The 17,879-nt window shown below is 36.3% G+C and overlaps 1 protein-coding gene across 13 annotated transcripts in view; it reads left to right on the top strand.

Annotated features, from left to right (window-relative positions):
* nbeaa (neurobeachin a) overlaps positions 1-17,879 on the top strand; it is a 114,320-nt gene that overhangs the window by 59,061 nt on the left and 37,380 nt on the right. For all 13 annotated transcript variants that reach the window (XM_042732872.1, XM_042732873.1, XM_042732879.1 and 10 more), the window contains exons 7-13: positions 2,314-2,433; positions 2,859-3,005; positions 10,502-10,699; positions 11,033-11,166; positions 13,394-13,502; positions 14,603-14,755; positions 16,299-16,467. In XM_042732872.1, coding sequence (XP_042588806.1) covers positions 2,314-2,433; positions 2,859-3,005; positions 10,502-10,699; positions 11,033-11,166; positions 13,394-13,502; positions 14,603-14,755; positions 16,299-16,467 — 1,030 coding nt within the window. The remainder of the gene's footprint in view (positions 1-2,313; positions 2,434-2,858; positions 3,006-10,501; positions 10,700-11,032; positions 11,167-13,393; positions 13,503-14,602; positions 14,756-16,298; positions 16,468-17,879) is intronic.

The following is a 17,879-nucleotide window of genomic DNA, read 5'->3' on the forward strand; positions in this document are numbered from 1 at the left end:
TCCTTTTTAGTACTCAGGATCTGACTATTTAGTGCGCTTTCTTTCTATTTTTCTTTTTTTTCTCTCACTCAGAGTGGGCTGATACAGCGACATCTGGTTTTTGATAACTTGGCTCCTCTTATTGTCCCAGTGGGACAGAATCGGCTCAGTCGCGCGCGTTGTTAAACTACAAATGAAAATAAGTTTGGCAAGGGACGTTTGAATATGATACCTCATCCTGTCTGCTCAAAGAAGAGGATGACAAGGCAGGGTTGTGTGCCAATTAGAATGCAAGCTCTACCCCTTTGCCCAGACACACACACACATGCTAGTGTGAGAAAATGTGTACTCGGCCTAACAATGAACTTCACAACTCACCTAATTAGTCTGCTGACCTAATTGTTCTGCTATTGAAACTGTGTGTGGTGAGACAAAAGGGTTGGATTTTAATCAACCACTTTGTTAGTGACTCTTAGATTTATATTAAACTTCCTTAGATATTAAAGAGGAAAGAATGGAGCAAAACAGGAGATCAGGGAGGATTGGGGATGTGAACAAAAAGAAAAGTAATTGAATTGAACTGAGCTAAAAAATCTATCCAGAACTTAAATGGTGTAATTGTTATTGGTCAATGGAGACCAGCAGCTCAGAAGAAAAGTTCAGAAATGTAAGACTACTCTAGGGCTTTTGGGAAATCCAAAGCCCAGTCTAGACGAAGATGACCCTTTCTTGAATTTATGTAAAATCTTAACTGGCATTAAAAGCTATGAAATCTCAGTTACGGGATGGATTTTTGGTCTAGCAGATTTTCGCTTATCCTTTTTTCCCTGCTGTCACCCCAGCTAATATCGCCTTACGTTTTCATAAGATGCTCGGAAGGTGGAGAGGATATTTGGGAAATTAGGTCTTTTGAGGAAGTTTGCACTAAATCTTCCAATTTCCGACGGGCCACATTAATTTCCAGAGCTCATCCATATAGACTCCACCCTACAAGAGATCAGTTTTTTGTTTGTATTACGGATACATGGTTGACACTTTTGTGTGATCCATGTTGACGTGTTCCTCACTGGAGCGCTTTCAAACGTCAGGGCTCTGATCTTTAATTCATATGCCAAAACAGCTTTTAGCATTGCTGCCATCAAACAGAATGAGTCTGTTTCAGTAAATTTAGCTCTCGGTTTAGAAGCATGTAATGAGATGAAGTTTTATGTGCTTGATCTAAAAATCGAACCAATTTAATTTTGGGGTGGGGTCATTTCCGCATGATTTTCTTGGTCCAAAGCTTGAAAGATTGGTTCAGTTTAAGTTAAGATTTATATGAAACATGCCATCAGTTACCACAGAAAATAAATTCCCTCATCCCATTGCGTTAACAGTAATGTAGTGTACGCCAATGGGACAAGGGATTACTGAGGGTTTTTCTTTTGTTAAAGTGCTTTGTATTTAATTTGCTTGTTTTTGCAAATAATTTCATTTTGTGGTAATTTGTGCTGTCAAGTCAAGACTAGTGGATAGTTTATTATCAATTTAATATTAAATGCAGAATTTAGAAATCACTCAGTGGCTTTGGGCATGCAGTAATATAACCTAATTATAAATAAGTAAATAAATAAATGAAAATAAGTGGGCCAAAAGGCCAAATTAGTAGCTAGTCCAATGGGATTTCTCCCTGTGCTCCTGATAACCAATCCAAATGTACCAAAACAGGAGTATTTCATGATACCGATAGATCCTTTCATCCATGAAATTTGGAGGGAAAAATGTCTAAATTACGAGATGTTTATTCAAAAACTTGAAATTATGAGAAATAACATCAGAATTGTGTGCTATCATTTTGCAGTTCTCAGAAAGTCAAAATTGCAAGATATTAACTTGCAATTCTGAGAAAAAAAAATTGAGATGATAATTCAAAACTGTGAGCTATTGAATCATAATTGTGAGAAATAAAGTCAGAAATGTGGGCTGTAAATTTGCAGTTCTGAGAAAAATCTGAATTGCGCGATGTTAACTCAAATTTCCAAGACATAAAATTGTAATTATGAGAAATAAAGTCACAGTTGTGTGCTATGAATTTGCAGTTTTGAGGAAAATGTTTGAGATGGTGAGATAGAGACTTATAATTACAAGAAATAAAGTCAGATCTGCGAGATATAAATTCAGAATCATAAGAAATAAAGTTAGGTTTTTTTTTTTTTTCATTTTTTTATTCTGTGGTAGAAACGGGGCTTCCATAAAGAACACTGTGTTTACTACTCTACCTTTTGCATATGCTTGGCTGAGTGAGCTGTGTGAATATTGAATACTTATATTTCTACTTCCTGTCCTCTTCTACAGTGGTACATGATCAGCATAGTCCACATCTACAACCGTTGGAGGAATAGTGAGATCCGTTGCTATGTCAACGGCCAGCTGGTTTCCTACGGCGACATGGCATGGCACGTCAACACAAATGATGTAAGTGTTTGTGCTGCTACCAGCTTTCCCACATTTCCAGTTTTTTACATTCTCATTCTTTTTCATACACAGCCTCAAGAAGCACATAACCATCTCAGTGTTGCCAAAATCAACTTCTTTTACTTCAGCTTTGGAAAATATTGCACCTGTAGGGTCCAAATGACATGTGATTAAATAAGCGCTTGTCTCTGTGTATCAAAGGCATATAGATTAGCCATGCACCTTTCTCCCTTAGCTAAATGTCTATAGTATATTGTGTATAGACTAGCTGAAGTAATTCAGAACAAGATGACCAGAATATAGCAAGTAAACCACTCCAGAGGGCCTTTTCCGAAAACTCTCAAGCTGTTGAGCTGATAAAACGCTCCTCTTTTTTTAAATTTCTTTATCTTGATTATCTCCTCTTCCTCTCTCCCTTCCTGCAGAGTTATGATAAATGTTTCCTGGGCTCTTCAGAGACTGCGGATGCTAACCGGGTGTTCTGTGGGCAGCTCGGAGCCATTTACGTCTTCAGTGAGGCTCTGAACCCTGCTCAGATCTTTGCCATTCATCAGCTCGGACCCGGGTATAAGGTATAAACCCTGAGATCACTTTTGATAGTGCAGGGTGCTGTGCAGCTGTGGGATACTCCTCCACCTTTGCTGCTCGATTGTTGCAGTACAAAGTGGGCGTATTGTGTTTGACTGAATACTCAGTGCCGTAATTAAACTGTGCTGAGAACATTCAGATGGATTAGTTCTGAAACCGACAGGCGGCGTAACATAAAAGCTCTCGTCCTAAACTCAACCTCACTGTCTGCCATCTACACAGACACTTATTCTCTGCAGTAGTGTATGTACTAAAATTAAAGCTCTTAAGTGATTTGAAATGATCTACATGGGCAGCAACATTCACTCGCATGCCACTTGAATGTGGCATCTCAAATAAGGGTTGTTTTTAAAAGAATGCTAAAATAATACAGGTGATTCAGTAAAGTTTGGCATTTGTCCATATTGCGAAACTAATGATGCAAAATTCTGCAAAAATGTATTAAAAATGTAAAAAAAAAAAATATACTGTTACTTGTCAGTATTCAATGCAGGATAAAGTTTAATATAATTGTAGTACTTTGCCTTTGTTTAACGCAGTGCATTCTGGGACTGCTTTATCTGCAAAGGATAATGCAGTGCTGATTTCAGGATTTTATACAGTAGTAAAAAAAACCCTGTGTCATAATTTATTTAAAATACATTTATTTCATACTAAGTATACTGACATATTTCTTAAGATTTACTGATATCAAATTCTAATTAAACTTTATTTGAAGTATTTCTTTATTGCACATTTCTTAATATTATTCCTAAAATGTGTTTTAATATCACTAAAACTGTAATTGCAGGGTATATTAATTAAGCTCCTAAATATGTAAATATATTTGTAGTATATTTAGCACAAAATACATTTATTACAATACGTTTTAGTGTTGTTATTTTTTTCCGCTAGGACAAACTGATAAAATATCAGGGAATTTCAAAAGTGCAAGGTCATTTCTAGTTATACTCATGTTTTTATTTGTTTTGAAAAGCTGTCATGATGAGTATGAACTAGATCTTTTAGGTTGATTGATAAAAAGCTGTACTTTTCTGTGAACTTTTTGTAGTTTTCTGTGAGTAGTTCAGTGAACGGTCACGGTGTGTGTAAGGCTGAGACAACCCTTCCTGAAACATGGGCTGTGCTAAAGTACTTTCTCATTACACCGGCTCTACATTTCCCTGGCAGGTCTGTTAATAACACCTGATGTTCTCTCTTCTCTGTTTCTCGTTCATTAACCAGACTCTCACCTCTCAGACAGGCTTGTCTCTTGGGTCTGTACGCATGTGGGAGCTGATAGCTGCTTCTGCTTCATGGGCTGAAGTGTTTATGCCAAAGTAGCACTTGACATAGATGAACTCTTAAAAAAATCCCTTCTCAGTTCAGAAACGAAGAGGAGAGGATAGATGAGTGATGTTAATTGCCTGTCTTTCTAGTTGACCAATTAATAGCTGTTTAAGAGAAGAGCATTGAGGGGAAATCCAGGCTGTCAAGTTTGATTTTTCTTACAGAATTTTTCTCTCCAGCCAACCACAAGACTCCCTAATTTCAGCCAAAGCTCTCAGGAAGCATGTGGACAGGGCTTGTTTACCCGGGTCAGATGATCTGACGATTATAAGCAGCTTTTGTTTACTTGAGTCAGATGATGTTGTCGTGCATTACTGCTAAATGGACAGATGATTAACCACATCTCTCAGTGCTGATCTCGTCATTGTTTTTTGCATCAGGCGAAGCACAGCTTATTTAGGCTGTTGCTTTATAAGACCGAGTGCTATATCTAATATTCACAATTGATTTAAAATAGCTAAAATAGCATAATAGCTTTTATCCACGAGCAGTAGCTTCTCTTAATGCTGTCCATGAATACTGTGATTAAACTTTATTTCTTTATTTTTATACTAATACATTTGTTATTTTATTCTATTTCATTATTGATTTTAACGATATGCTGCAGACTGGATTGTGCCACTGAGAATTTCATTACAATGACAATAAAGTAAAGTAAAGTATTTACCATGATTATAAAACTGAGCAACATGATATATAGTGCAATGTGCTTTTAAAGTTTATTAATTTTATGTAAAGTAAGTTTTCTGAGGGCTAGTCATTAGACTAATTTTACAATATTTGATGGAGATAATTTAAACTTGTACACTTGTAAATGTACATTTAAGTCATTGTGTAAGTTTTCATATATGTAAATATTTTAGTAAAAAACATATTTTTATATTTGATTAATAATATATATTTTTTTAATTATTGAATAATATTAGGTAAATGATAGTAAATTTTGGTTGATGTTGTTTATTGTTATATTGGTTCATATAAATAAAAGTAAAAGATTGATTCATTTCCATGAATCATTTCAAACAGTCAGTAAATCAATTCAAAACTTATTATAAGCACATAAAAGTCCCTGTGTAACATATTTAATATCGAAATGTTTTAATAGAAATATTTTGTTTTGGTTAATTAATCTTATTAAGGTAAATAATAATAATACATTTGTTATGTACACGTGAATATAAATAAAAGTGACCAAATATTATTCTTCCCTGTGCTGGTTTACTGGAAAAAGCACAAAAATGTGCCTCAATTAATAATAATAATAATAATAAAGATTTAAACTGTATTTAACTTCTTGCGTTAAAATATGAATTTGATTTTAATTGAATTTAAAATTAATTTAATAATGTATGTTTAAAATATATTTAAATATATTGAATATAATCATCAAATAAAACAGCAAAATATTTAGATTCTTTTTAAATATTTATCATGCAGTCATTATGATTACCTGTTACATGTAACCGGTCATTAGGCAGTGTTTAGTGTCAAGTTAAACCAGGATAACAGAGACAGAAAGTCTCTTCAATGAATCTGAGAATTAAAAATGAAAGCATGTCATATTCTCCCTCTCTGTCTCTCTCACTCTTGGCACAGAGAATTAACTGCATCTGGATTATTGAGGGATTTTTAATTATTAATCCTTGTACCCACGCGGCTAAAAGTTCCTGGGCGCCTGATTGCTGCTCACTCCAACTATAGAAGAAAAATCAAGAGAGCAGAGAGTGTGGATTATTTATGGGCTGTGTGTGTGTGTGTTATACTGTGTGTGTGATGCTCTGACGCGCTGTCCTGAAGATGCCTTAAGAGACCTCAGACCTGATGTATGCAATGAGTTTTTACATTATTGATATAAAACTTGATGTGGATTTTTAATGCAAGCATCTTTTATTTATAAATATATATATATATATACAGGTCACTGCTTTATTTTTACTAGTCCACTAGTACAAGTTACCTTATGTCTGTGCAGCATCAGCCATTCTTCCTGCTGTCACCACATTGAAGACATGCAAATAAAGTCATGTGATTCACAATTAGCCAACACAGACACAGATCATCAATGAGGGGTACAAAAAAAAAATTATTACGCTCTCCAAGGCTGCATTTATTTGATTAAAATACACTAAAACTATAATATTATAAAATATTATTAGAATTTAAAATAACTGCTGTTTACTATTTTAATATATTTAAAAATGTATTTTACTCCTGTGATGGCAAAGCATCATTACACCAGTTTTCAGTGTCACATGATCCTTCATAAATCATTTTAATGTGCTTATTTGTAGATTATAAATGTCTTTACTGTCACTTTAGAGCAATTTAATGCATCCTTGCTAAATAAAAGTATTAACTTCTTGGGGGGAGAAAGTATATGCAACATGTAGCAATAAAGTTTATAGATATTGGAAGTAATATGCAATATTACTGTCACATTACTGTCACATGACCTCATTGCATGTTCAGTCTAACCTCTTGTATATAAAACAGTATGCATTATGCAAAGATGAAATTTCAAGCAGGAGTGTGCTACTGTACACTGTTGTCAAATCAGTGATTGACCTCAGTTGATTGCATACTAATGGAACAAACACCATCTGGTGAAAAGCATTCTTGAATTGTCAATTTAATTTCATGTGAAAATGTCAATGTAACAAAGTTTTTAAATCAGGAAGAAGGAAGTGGGAACTGGCGAACATTCAGACAAAACTTTAATAATAAAATAAACACAAAGTAGCGTGACAGGCCCTTGTGGACGGCTGTCACACATGAACAGAACCAACACACAAAATAAAATCCAGGCCTGGTCCTCTCTCGTCTTCCACTGTTGTCACTCCTCCTTTTATACTTCCGGAGCTCCCCCATGGGACTCGAGACCGGTGAGTGGTGCAGGTGTCACTCATTATCAATTACTCCACCGACCTCGCTCTGTTCCCACGTCTCTCGGACCCGCCCCACTCATCACAGTCAACTTGAAGTATGATCAAATATTGAGTCAGGGATGGTATGCATTATTGATTGGTCAGTCTTGAAATAAAGGTCAAGGGAAGTACAGTGCATTGCATTCTGGGATTTAGTATAGAGTATGCTCCGTTTACTGCACATATATTGCACATTTTTGCAAATGTAGCATCCATTCATGCATACATAAAATGCACAGGTTCTGCATAGTGCACATACTGCATAATACAAAACTAGTATAAACAGAATGATAGCATGCCATGCCGAGTCATATGAAGCTGTTTATTACATGCATGTAACATATCTGGAATATATCTGAAAATTTGAGGCCAGAGTGTGTGCTCATATATCTGTTGCTCATTTTGTCCTTATCTGTCAGTTTGTCTGTGAAAGTCTGGATGTGAGTGTGTGTTGCTGCTGTGATCCCTATACCAGAGGAAGTCCAGATGTCTGGTCAGCATGTGACAGCCAACAAGCTGCTCTCTGGCTGTGCATTGCCGTGGTAATTAGCATGTGAGGTATGGGGCACTTGGCATTGTTGCAAAGAGAGCCGTCTGGACCGGCGACTTTATGTGTGTTTGTAAGTTATATAGATCATCAGAGTGTATGAAGGCTCTGCTTAATTCCAGTGCTGTTAGTCTCTGTCGCTGCCGCTGGTGCAGCTGTCCTCTCATGGGATTGCGAGGAGCAAAAGAGAGAGAGACAGCAAGAAAAAAGTGCACTAGCTTTGCAGCATGAGCTGTCAGCCATAGGGTGTGTCGAAGCAGTGACCCGAATCCCAGACAGCTGCTTGAGTTTGCAGGTGCTCCTGTGCCCTGCGTGATGGAAAAGATGAATGCCATGTGAACGTGCCGGAGCACTGGGCCAGATTACATATTGTGCTCATGCCGACTGACTGCGTGATCATATTAATGGTCCCTTTTTCTTTCTGTTTAGTGTTTGAGATTATGAACTACACTTTTCATACAAATTTGATGCAATATGTCTGCAGAAGATACGAATATGATTTTCGGGATGCTGAGTCATGTTGGTGGATTTAATGGTCATAAAACAACCGGCTAGTTGCATAGGAAGTTGACTACTGTATATTTATATACTGTTTGTTTATTTATTGTGTACTTAGTTTTTGTACTTTAATATATATATATTATATATAGAGATATATTTTTTCATTAATTAGTAATTAATTTTTTCATCATTTATTCTTTAATTAGTATGCTGACTGCATACTTGGTTATTATTTAATATTAATATTAATTATTGGTGTCGTTGCTGATAGCCTAGTGGTTAGTGGTCCCCTGCCAATCCCATTTCCGAATCTCTAGCCCACAATTTCCTGTCATTCTTTACTGTCCTATCCTTGAAAAAGCATGAAAAAATAATAATAATATTGATTATTGGTTAATAATTTCCCCTCTAACGTGGGCATGATTTCATCATCAGCAAAGAAGGTTGTGTTTGAGAAAAATGTCATGAAAATATTTTCATAAAATATTATTTCTTGAGTTTAGTTATAGTTTTATTATTAGTTTATATAGTTTTAATCTAGTTGTCCTTACCTATTGTCCTAATCTAGTTGTCTAATAAACCTGACATTTTATATTGTTGGAATAGGAATATTGTTGACTCTTTGACTTGTTTTTGGATAAAAAATACTGCAATATGTAAGCCTATACATGTAAATAATTATTTCTTAGTTTATTATAGTTTTATTACAATTTGTTTTATAGTTTTATTTATTTTTTGTATAGTTATAGGTATTATGGTAATTGTTGTTTATTTTATTATTTATTTAAATTATTTGTATTATTTATTTTAGATTTCAGAATTGTTTTTATTTTTGTATATACACTGAACAAAATTATAAACGCAACACTTTTGTTTTTGCCCCCATTTTTCATTAGCTGAACTCAAAGATCTAAGGCTTTTTCTATGTACACAGAAGGCCTATTTCTCTCAAATATTGTTCACAAAAAAATGGCCAGCATACTCACCGGACATGTCACCCATTGAGCATGTTTGGGATGCTCTGGATCGGCGTATACGACAGCATACAGCGACAGCCAATATCCAGCAACTTCACACAGCCATTGAAGAGGAGTGGACCAACATTCCACAGGCCACAATCAACAACCTGATCAACTCTATGAGAAGGAGATGTGTTGCACTGCGTGAGGCAAATGGTGGTCACACCAGATACTCACTGGTTTTCGGGCCCCCCCGGACCCTCCAATACAGTAAAACTGCACATTTTAGAGTGGCCTTTTATTGTGGCCGGCCTAAGGCACACCTGTGCAATAATCATGCTGTCTAATCAGCATCTTGATATGCCACACCTGTGAGGTGGATGGATTATCTCGGCAAAGAAGTGCTCACTAACACAGATTTAGACAGATTTGTAAACAATATTTGAGAGAAATAGGCCTTTTGTGTACATAGAAAAAGCCTTATATCTTTGAGTTCAGCTCATGAAAATGGGGGCAAAAACATAAGTGTTGCGTTTATAATTTTGTTCAGTGTATTTTAAGTTTTGATGCTTTAATTATTGTGTTCATAGCATGCGGTGATTTAGCTTTTAGACTCTGCATGATAAAACGTCTTATGCTGTATGTTCCTATTTAGTGAGCTAGTTATGTTAGTTGTGTGTGTATTTTGGTCTGGTGTGCGGGTGTGAGGCAGGGTGTGTGAACAGAGTCTGGTAGAGAAGTTTTGATGCTGCGCTCAGTGCCAGTCAGTGTGTTGCTAAGTGGACACATTGACAGCAGGCCTGAGGAAACTGCAGTGAATCACAGTGCCAGTGCACAGGCTTATTTGCATCGTACTGTTTTTTGAAGAATTGCTCAGTGAGTGTGACTGTGTTTATGCATCTCTCATTACTAATGCATCTGTCCTTTCTTTTCAGAAGTTCTGCTGTAGACTCATGAGGCAGTTTTATTCATTATGTGCATACCAAATATTTTGTGTAATGTTCAGTCCTGTATACTTTTATACTGTGGTTTTCGATGTAATTTAAACACGATATTAAATATTCAGATATTAACGATATGAAAGCTTTTAATTATTATTATTATTATTATTATTACCATTATCAGTCCTCTGGGATGCCAAGAGAGACTAAAAGAGAAGCAAAATGTGAGAGAACATTTGAAGGAATCTAACTCATTTATGTGTTTCTCTGTCTTCACAGAGCACGTTTAAGTTCAAGTCGGAAAGCGACATCCACCTGGCGGAGCACCATAAGCAGGTTCTGTATGATGGGAAGTTGGCCAGCAGCATAGCCTTCACCTACAACGCTAAAGCCACCGACGCACAGCTGTGCCTGGAGTCCTCGCCCAGGGAAAACCCCTCCATATTTGTGCACTCGCCACATGCCCTGATGCTGCAGGTCAGGTTTATTCTCACACACACATAACCATATACTATTTAATGATACATGTATTAAATTAATTTGCCCTTTTTTTCATTACCTACTTAAAATGAGGCAACTTATCTAGAAATCTAAAAAACTAATATCATCATATTAAGGACAATGATGTTGACATATCATGGATGTAACAGAAAATATAAGCATATATTGTAAGGCTGAAGGCACAACATGCAGCTTATCATCATCATACAACTGATAGTATATTGTATATATAATTCATTATCACCTTCTATGAAAGCTTCCTACCCAGTTTTCTAATAAGCAAGTGGGCATTTTTGCTTGTGTATGCAGGATGTGAAGGCCATCGTCACTCACTCCATCCACAGTGCCATCCACTCTATTGGAGGAATCCAAGTTCTCTTCCCGCTCTTCTCACAGCTGGACTACAGGCAACCCAACGACAGCCCTGTGGAGACGACCGTCTGGTGAGTATTGGCCACACAGACCGCAGATCCACAGAGCTAAATTTACAATTGCAACTCTTAGGGTTCATTAAATCTTCAGTTTTAACTTGTCATATCCCATTTATATCTATAAGAGAATATTCTACCTTTTTTCTGCACTGCTCTTTTCTATCCCAGGTTAACATACAGAGACTACTACCGTTCAAAAGTTTGGGGTATTTTTTTTTTTTTTAAGTAATCAAAGCTTTTATTCAGTAACAGTAAAGATATTCATGTTTCAAAAGATTTCAGTTTGAATGCTGTTCATCTAAGAATCCTGAAAAACAAATACATAACAGTTTCCACAAAAGCAGCACAACTGTTTTCAACATTGATAATAATAAGAAATGTTTCTTAAGCACCAAATCAGCATGTTATAATGATTTCTGAAGGATCATGTGACACTGAAGAATGGAACCAGAACCCTTTTCAACCCTGGAGTAATGATGGTGATATTTTGCTTTTTAAAATATATTAAAATAGGAAATGGTTATTTTAAATTGAAATTATATCTCACAATGTTACTGAATACTGTATTTTTGATCAAATAAATGCAACGTTGATGAGCAAAAGAGATTTTTTTCGAAAACATAAAGAGTATTTATTTAATATTTTTGTTTGTGTTTGTTCTCATGGGGAATAAAAGTTTTTGTTTAGTTTAATATATGTGTGTATACTGTGTATATTTATTATGTATATATAAATACAAACGCATGCATGTACTGTATATATAAGAAAAATATGTTTGTTATATATTTATATATAAAATATAAGAATATGAATATATAAATGTATAAACATAAATATTTTTAAAATATATACTGTATGTGTATGTGTTTATATATACATAATAAATATACACAGTACACATGCATATATAATGTAAACAAAAACTTTTATTTTGGGTGTGATTAATCGCGATTAATCACTTGACAGCAATAATAAAAAGACTTATGAATGGTAGTGTAAACTATATTAAAAAAGGTCTTTTTTAAAAATTGTTTGTTTTGGGTTTTTGTTTTTTTGCACCTAAACCACACAGACATGGCAACATAGGCTCAACCAATTGTGTGAATTTGGGGGACTGCTACACTGTACACTACATCTGTTTGTCCAACCTATGTGAGACTGAGTAATTATCTGTATTGTAAATGTCAAACTAGTGTCTGCATGGCCCTCCCTAGGCCCTAGGTCCATAGCTTCTAGTTTTGTATTTGATAATATAAAGTTGCTGCCATAATGTAGACTAAAACTCAAGTCAGTCACTGTCAGGGATGTCTGCCATGAATTATAAATGGAATCTGTCATTCTCGGATAGAAATAGAGCGTGACGGAGAGAGCGTGGGATTTTGAGAGATTCATGCCATTCGTGTTCACATAGACACTAGGAATGAGAGAGAGACCCCTCAAAGAGAGGATGAGAGGCTGGTATGGTTGCACCCTCATTTCTCAGGTCATCGCTTGGTTCTTCACGGTGAGCTCCCAGGCATGGCGAGTAGATTAGAGATCAGAAGTGAGCTGGCAGGCATAATCAGCGGAGCAGAGATCTGTGGGGTATCGATCAGTGGTAATGTTCCCCGCTGGGGTTTACTGTCTGTGGGGAGATGGGTGAGGTCACCAGCCCATTCATCGGCTTATGGCAGTTTAGAAAGAGAAAGAGACACTCTGATGATTTCATCTGCAATCTCACTGCCTCAACTATGTCATTTAAGAAACTAAGACATAATTTGTGTTTGCTGGAATGATGATATTGCTTCTAGGAAGGGAAACCATCATTATGTGTGTGTATGTGTACATTTTTCGTTTTATTCTGCTCATTGAGATACGATCTTGCCCTTGAGGTGTCCTTAAACATATGGCACTCTTAAAATAAAGGTTCTTTATTAGCATTGATGGTTCCAAGAAGAACCTTTAACATCCATGGAACTTTGGACAACAATTCTTTAGATTTTAAAATGTTCTTCACACTAAGAAAAAATGGTTCTTTGAAGAACTGATCTGAAACCTTGATTTGAAACCTTTGTTTTTAAGAGTGTATTCAATGTTGGAGTTGTGGTTTAGTGTTTGGTAAATGCCTGCAGATGTGTTGAGCCTTGGTGCTCATGTTAGAAATGCAGGTCGAACCCCTTATGCATTGAATCCTGATCCTGTTCTCTCACAAATGCTACATATTTAAATGTATTTAAATGTATTTCATTTCTGCTTGCAGTGCCACTCTCCTAGCTTTTCTAGTGGAGTTGTTGAAGAGTTCAGTAGCCATGCAAGAGCAGATGTTGGGCGGAAAAGGCTTCCTGGTTATTGGCTATTTACTGGAGAAGGTAAGACAGACATCCAACATCAGATTCGCAGAAGTTGCAGATGATGACTATTTATCATTTTAATCATCTGAATTGAAATAGTTAAAGGAATAATTCACCCAAAAACTACCCTCATGTTGTTCCAAACCCATAAGAAACTTTGTCTATCTTCAGTACACAAATGAAGATATTTTTGATGAAATCCGAGAGCTTTCTGACCCTCTATAGACAGCAACCCAACTGACACATTCAAGGCCCAGAAAGGTAGTAAGGACATCCATGTGACATCAGTGGTTCAACCTTTATTTTATGAAGTTACAAAAATATTTTTGTGTGCAAAGAAAGTAAAAATAATGACTTTTTCTTCTCTTCCATGTCAGTCTTCTTCAATGCGCGTTCACGAGTATCACGACACATGCGTGTGCCAGAGCCAGCGTTCTGATGTAGAACGTCCATCTCTCTTAGTTTATCGTCTGTTCTGGTTCAAAAAAGTAAAGCTGGGCAAAATATTGCAATGTCATCTTCTGTTAAAATTTTCAGACATGTTTACTTAGACTGTTCTATGTACAGCGTCTGTACATAAAAGATGTATGCGTCGTCTTCTGCTTGTAAACAAGGCAACTGACACGGAAGAGAAGAAATTGTTGAATAAAGTCGTTATTTTTGTTTTATTTGCACACAAAAAGTATTCTCGTAGCATCATAAAAATAAGGTTGAACTACTAATGTCACATGGAGTATTTTAATGATGTCTTTGCTACATTTCTGGACCTTGATTGTGGTAGTACCCTTGCTGTCTGTGGAGGGTAAGAGGGCTCTCAAATTTCGTCAAAAATATCTTAATTTGTGTTCCGAAGATGAACGAAGGTCTTACGGGTTTGGAACGACATGAGGGTGAGTAATTAATGAAAGAATTTTCATTTTTGGGTGAACTATCCCTTTAAGGTAATCAGAGCCATGGCTTAGTGGGTAACACACATGCTCTAGACACACTGAGCTACAGCACTTGTTCAGGAAATGCAGGATTGAGTTTCTATTAATAAAAAGTGTCAAAAGCTTGAAACACACGGTCTGTCTCACTCTATACTGTGTGACACCTGTCTCTCTCTCTCTCGTCATTAGTCTTCTCGGGTACACATCACCAGGGCAGTTTTGGAGCAGTTTCTGTCATTTGCCAAGTATCTAGATGGGTTGACTCATGGAGCTCCTTTACTGAAGCAGCTGTGTGATCACGTTTTGTTTAATGCTGCCATCTGGATCCATACACCAGCTAAGGTGAGCTCACCCCACACGCTAAAGGTTAAAATAAAGAGTCACATTTCACATCTGTCCATTGTTGTTAAATGTTTCAGTGTCCATAGCCGTTATTGTTATTTTTCAAACTTTTTAATAGTGAAAATAATAGTGCAAAAATGGCAGTATATGTAATAAAGAGTCTTGATACCATCTGTACCCCATGAAACCACCACCAAAGGACCTTTTGTAAAAGTATAAGTGTTAATGAAATTCTAACCCAAGCAGTCAGCTTACATTATGCATGCAGAACTTGTGTACTTGATTGCACAAAGCATATGCTTCTAGATATTTTTAGCAGTCAAGTTTACGAAGTGTGAAATGTGTGAGTGAGCTTTGCATCCAAAGGCACTTCATCCACAAATTTGTAAAAAAAAAACAAAAAACAAAAAAAAACAGAGGGGCTCAGTTATTGGATAATGACCTAGGAACCATGACTGCAGGAAGAAACAATCGTCCGCTTTTGTTTCCTCACCCATCCACGCAGAGGAGTGAATATCCCGCAGCGACTACAGCCCTTTATGATAGAGAGAATGAAGAAACATCCAGAGGGAATGAAAAAGAGAGAGATGAAGTGAAGGCTTGAGTACATGAAGCAGATATGTGAAATATTACTGCTATGGAGTAAGAAAAAGTCAAGCTAGAGATTAGTTTTTTTTTTTTCGGAATGAGGCAGATTTCACATTTTTCAGTGTTCTTCCTTTGTTAAAAAAGCACCAATAACAAACAAATGGCAGTGAGATTTGCTCAGGCACTGCTTACATTTTCATAAGAAAATTAAAAAAGCTTAGTGGATTCAACTCGTCACTGTGAGGTCCTGGTTTTCTTGCTTTATCTTTGACCTGCTTGCATATAAAGCTGTAATTTGGTTAGGGGGGAAATGTCCCCATGAAATTGACCTGAATCAGCAGGCTGGGTCAAACATGAGATTAAATACACTGATAAAACTTGGTTTCCACAGCAGCCTTGTTAAGCCTGGGCCTAATTAGCATGTCCATATTGATCAGTGTAAGAAATGGCTGTGTGTAAATGTGTGATACACTGATGTGTGAGGGTCCCACGGGGACGGCTTTAGGAGAATGGCTTTTTACACAGAAACACAGGAATGATTTTTTTTTTTTTTTTCTACTTTGTAAAAAGGAAAAATCTAACTCAGATGTGCTGTTTCCACAGAAATATTAAGCAGCACAACTGTTTTTAACATCAATAATAAGTATATAAGAATATTTTTATGTATTGATTCTTATTTAAAAATGTATGTGAATTGTTTTATAAATTATATTGTTGTATTAAAGACAAAATATGCATTAAATTGTTTATTACGTAAATTATTTTATTAAGCATTTAATTACAAATCCATCCTTCTCCAAGAAGGAATATTCCTTGACATGTAAACTAACTGTACTACAGTATGTATGTAAGCATGGCATTGAGTCTATATTGGCCAATCAGAATCTAGGACCAGAACTGTTGTTTTTGTCACTATCATTTCAGCCCATTTTAAATCATGTTTTCTGTTTCTTAGGTTCAGCTTTCCCTCTACACATACCTTTCGGCAGAATTCATTGGCACCGCCACCATCTACAGCACCATCCGTCGCGTGGGCACTGTCCTGCAGCTCATGCACACCCTCAAGTACTACTACTGGGCCAGCAACCCCCTGGAAAGTAGCGGAATCACCCCTAAAGGCCTGGGTGAGTCTTCAGAAATGTCTATTTGTAGAATTTACCGCCTCACAGGAATCTTTTACCCTTCAATTTATACTGTGCTGAATAGTTGCACATTGTTTTATAGGATCAGGTAGTGAAATTTGCCTAAATGAAATCCCTAGATAGTGAGATCTCCAAATACCACAGAGAAAATAAACATTCTGTGGTTCAGAAGTCTTCACACATTCTAACAATGTCATGTTAGGGTGGATTGTGTGTCTACATAAAGACAGCCAGCAATATTATGCATGAATGAATCTTGAAACACTGCCCACTCTTTTTTCCCTTCTGTCTTGGTCTATTTTTGTATCCTGTGCACTTTTGTGCCTCAGACTTTTGTTCTCTCTTGGTGCTCATCTTCATTCTAAATGACTTTCTCTCTGTCTCGGTCTTCAGTGTTTTCTAGTTTCCTCTCCCTTCCCCATTTTATCATTCTCTTGCCTGCTGTAGTTCTTCTTTCATGTGTTTCTCCTTCCTTCTTGCTGTTTTCCCAAATGCCACATGCAAAACCTGTCAGTTCTTCCATCTGTTTGCCATCTCTCTTTTTCTCCATCCTGGCCTGTCATTCCCAGAGGTTAGTCTCTGTGTTAGATAGTGATGCTTTAAAGTCTGAAGTGACTGATTTGTAGCCTCCAACATCTACAACGGCCTCATGATGTGTTTCACTGAGTCGGCTGTGAGCAGTAATGATCTGACGTGCTTATAGACTTTGCTCATTAGCCCCAGTTTACATGTGAAATTTAAATAAAGAAAAAAGCATTTCACATTTAAAAAAGCAGCATAGCTAATGCGGCATAATGCTGATATGATATTTGATTATGGTAAAGAAGCAAATAAAATGGTATTATATATTAAATGCATTGATATAAAAATTCTGTCCAGTACAAATACAAATGTTCTCGCTGATACTACATACTGTTTTATATATACAGTATAAATGAAAAACTAAAATCAGCTAAATGCTGCAATTAAATTTAGCCATTACCTGATGCCATCATCATTAGAAAGTACAGTATGAGAAATGGATATTAATTTTAAGAATTACCAAAGATTACATTTAGAAAGTTTAAAGATGAACTTTAAGTGAACAGAAGATGAGAGCAAAGGTAATTTAAAAAACGGGAAATGAACGTGCACTTTTTTCTTTTTTTTTCTTGATCTGCTGGGTTGGTAAAAGTTGTGCATGTGCTACAGTTTTTGTATGTTGTCCATTATATTTTATAGTGGATGTACTGAGTGGCCCATTTAGATAAGTTCTTCCCATCCCTGTGTACTTCAGATAACACTGTGACTTCTGCCTGCTTATCTCTGTTAGATGCAGAGCCCGTGTCACCATGGCAACCCTGTTGCCCTTCCCATGATGCTGCACGGGTCTGTCACATTGTAGAGCGAGTGTG

The sequence above is a fragment of the Cyprinus carpio genome, chromosome B10 (genome assembly GCF_018340385.1).
Source record: "Cyprinus carpio isolate SPL01 chromosome B10, ASM1834038v1, whole genome shotgun sequence".
In the NCBI taxonomy this organism is placed as follows: domain Eukaryota; kingdom Metazoa; phylum Chordata; class Actinopteri; order Cypriniformes; family Cyprinidae; genus Cyprinus; species Cyprinus carpio.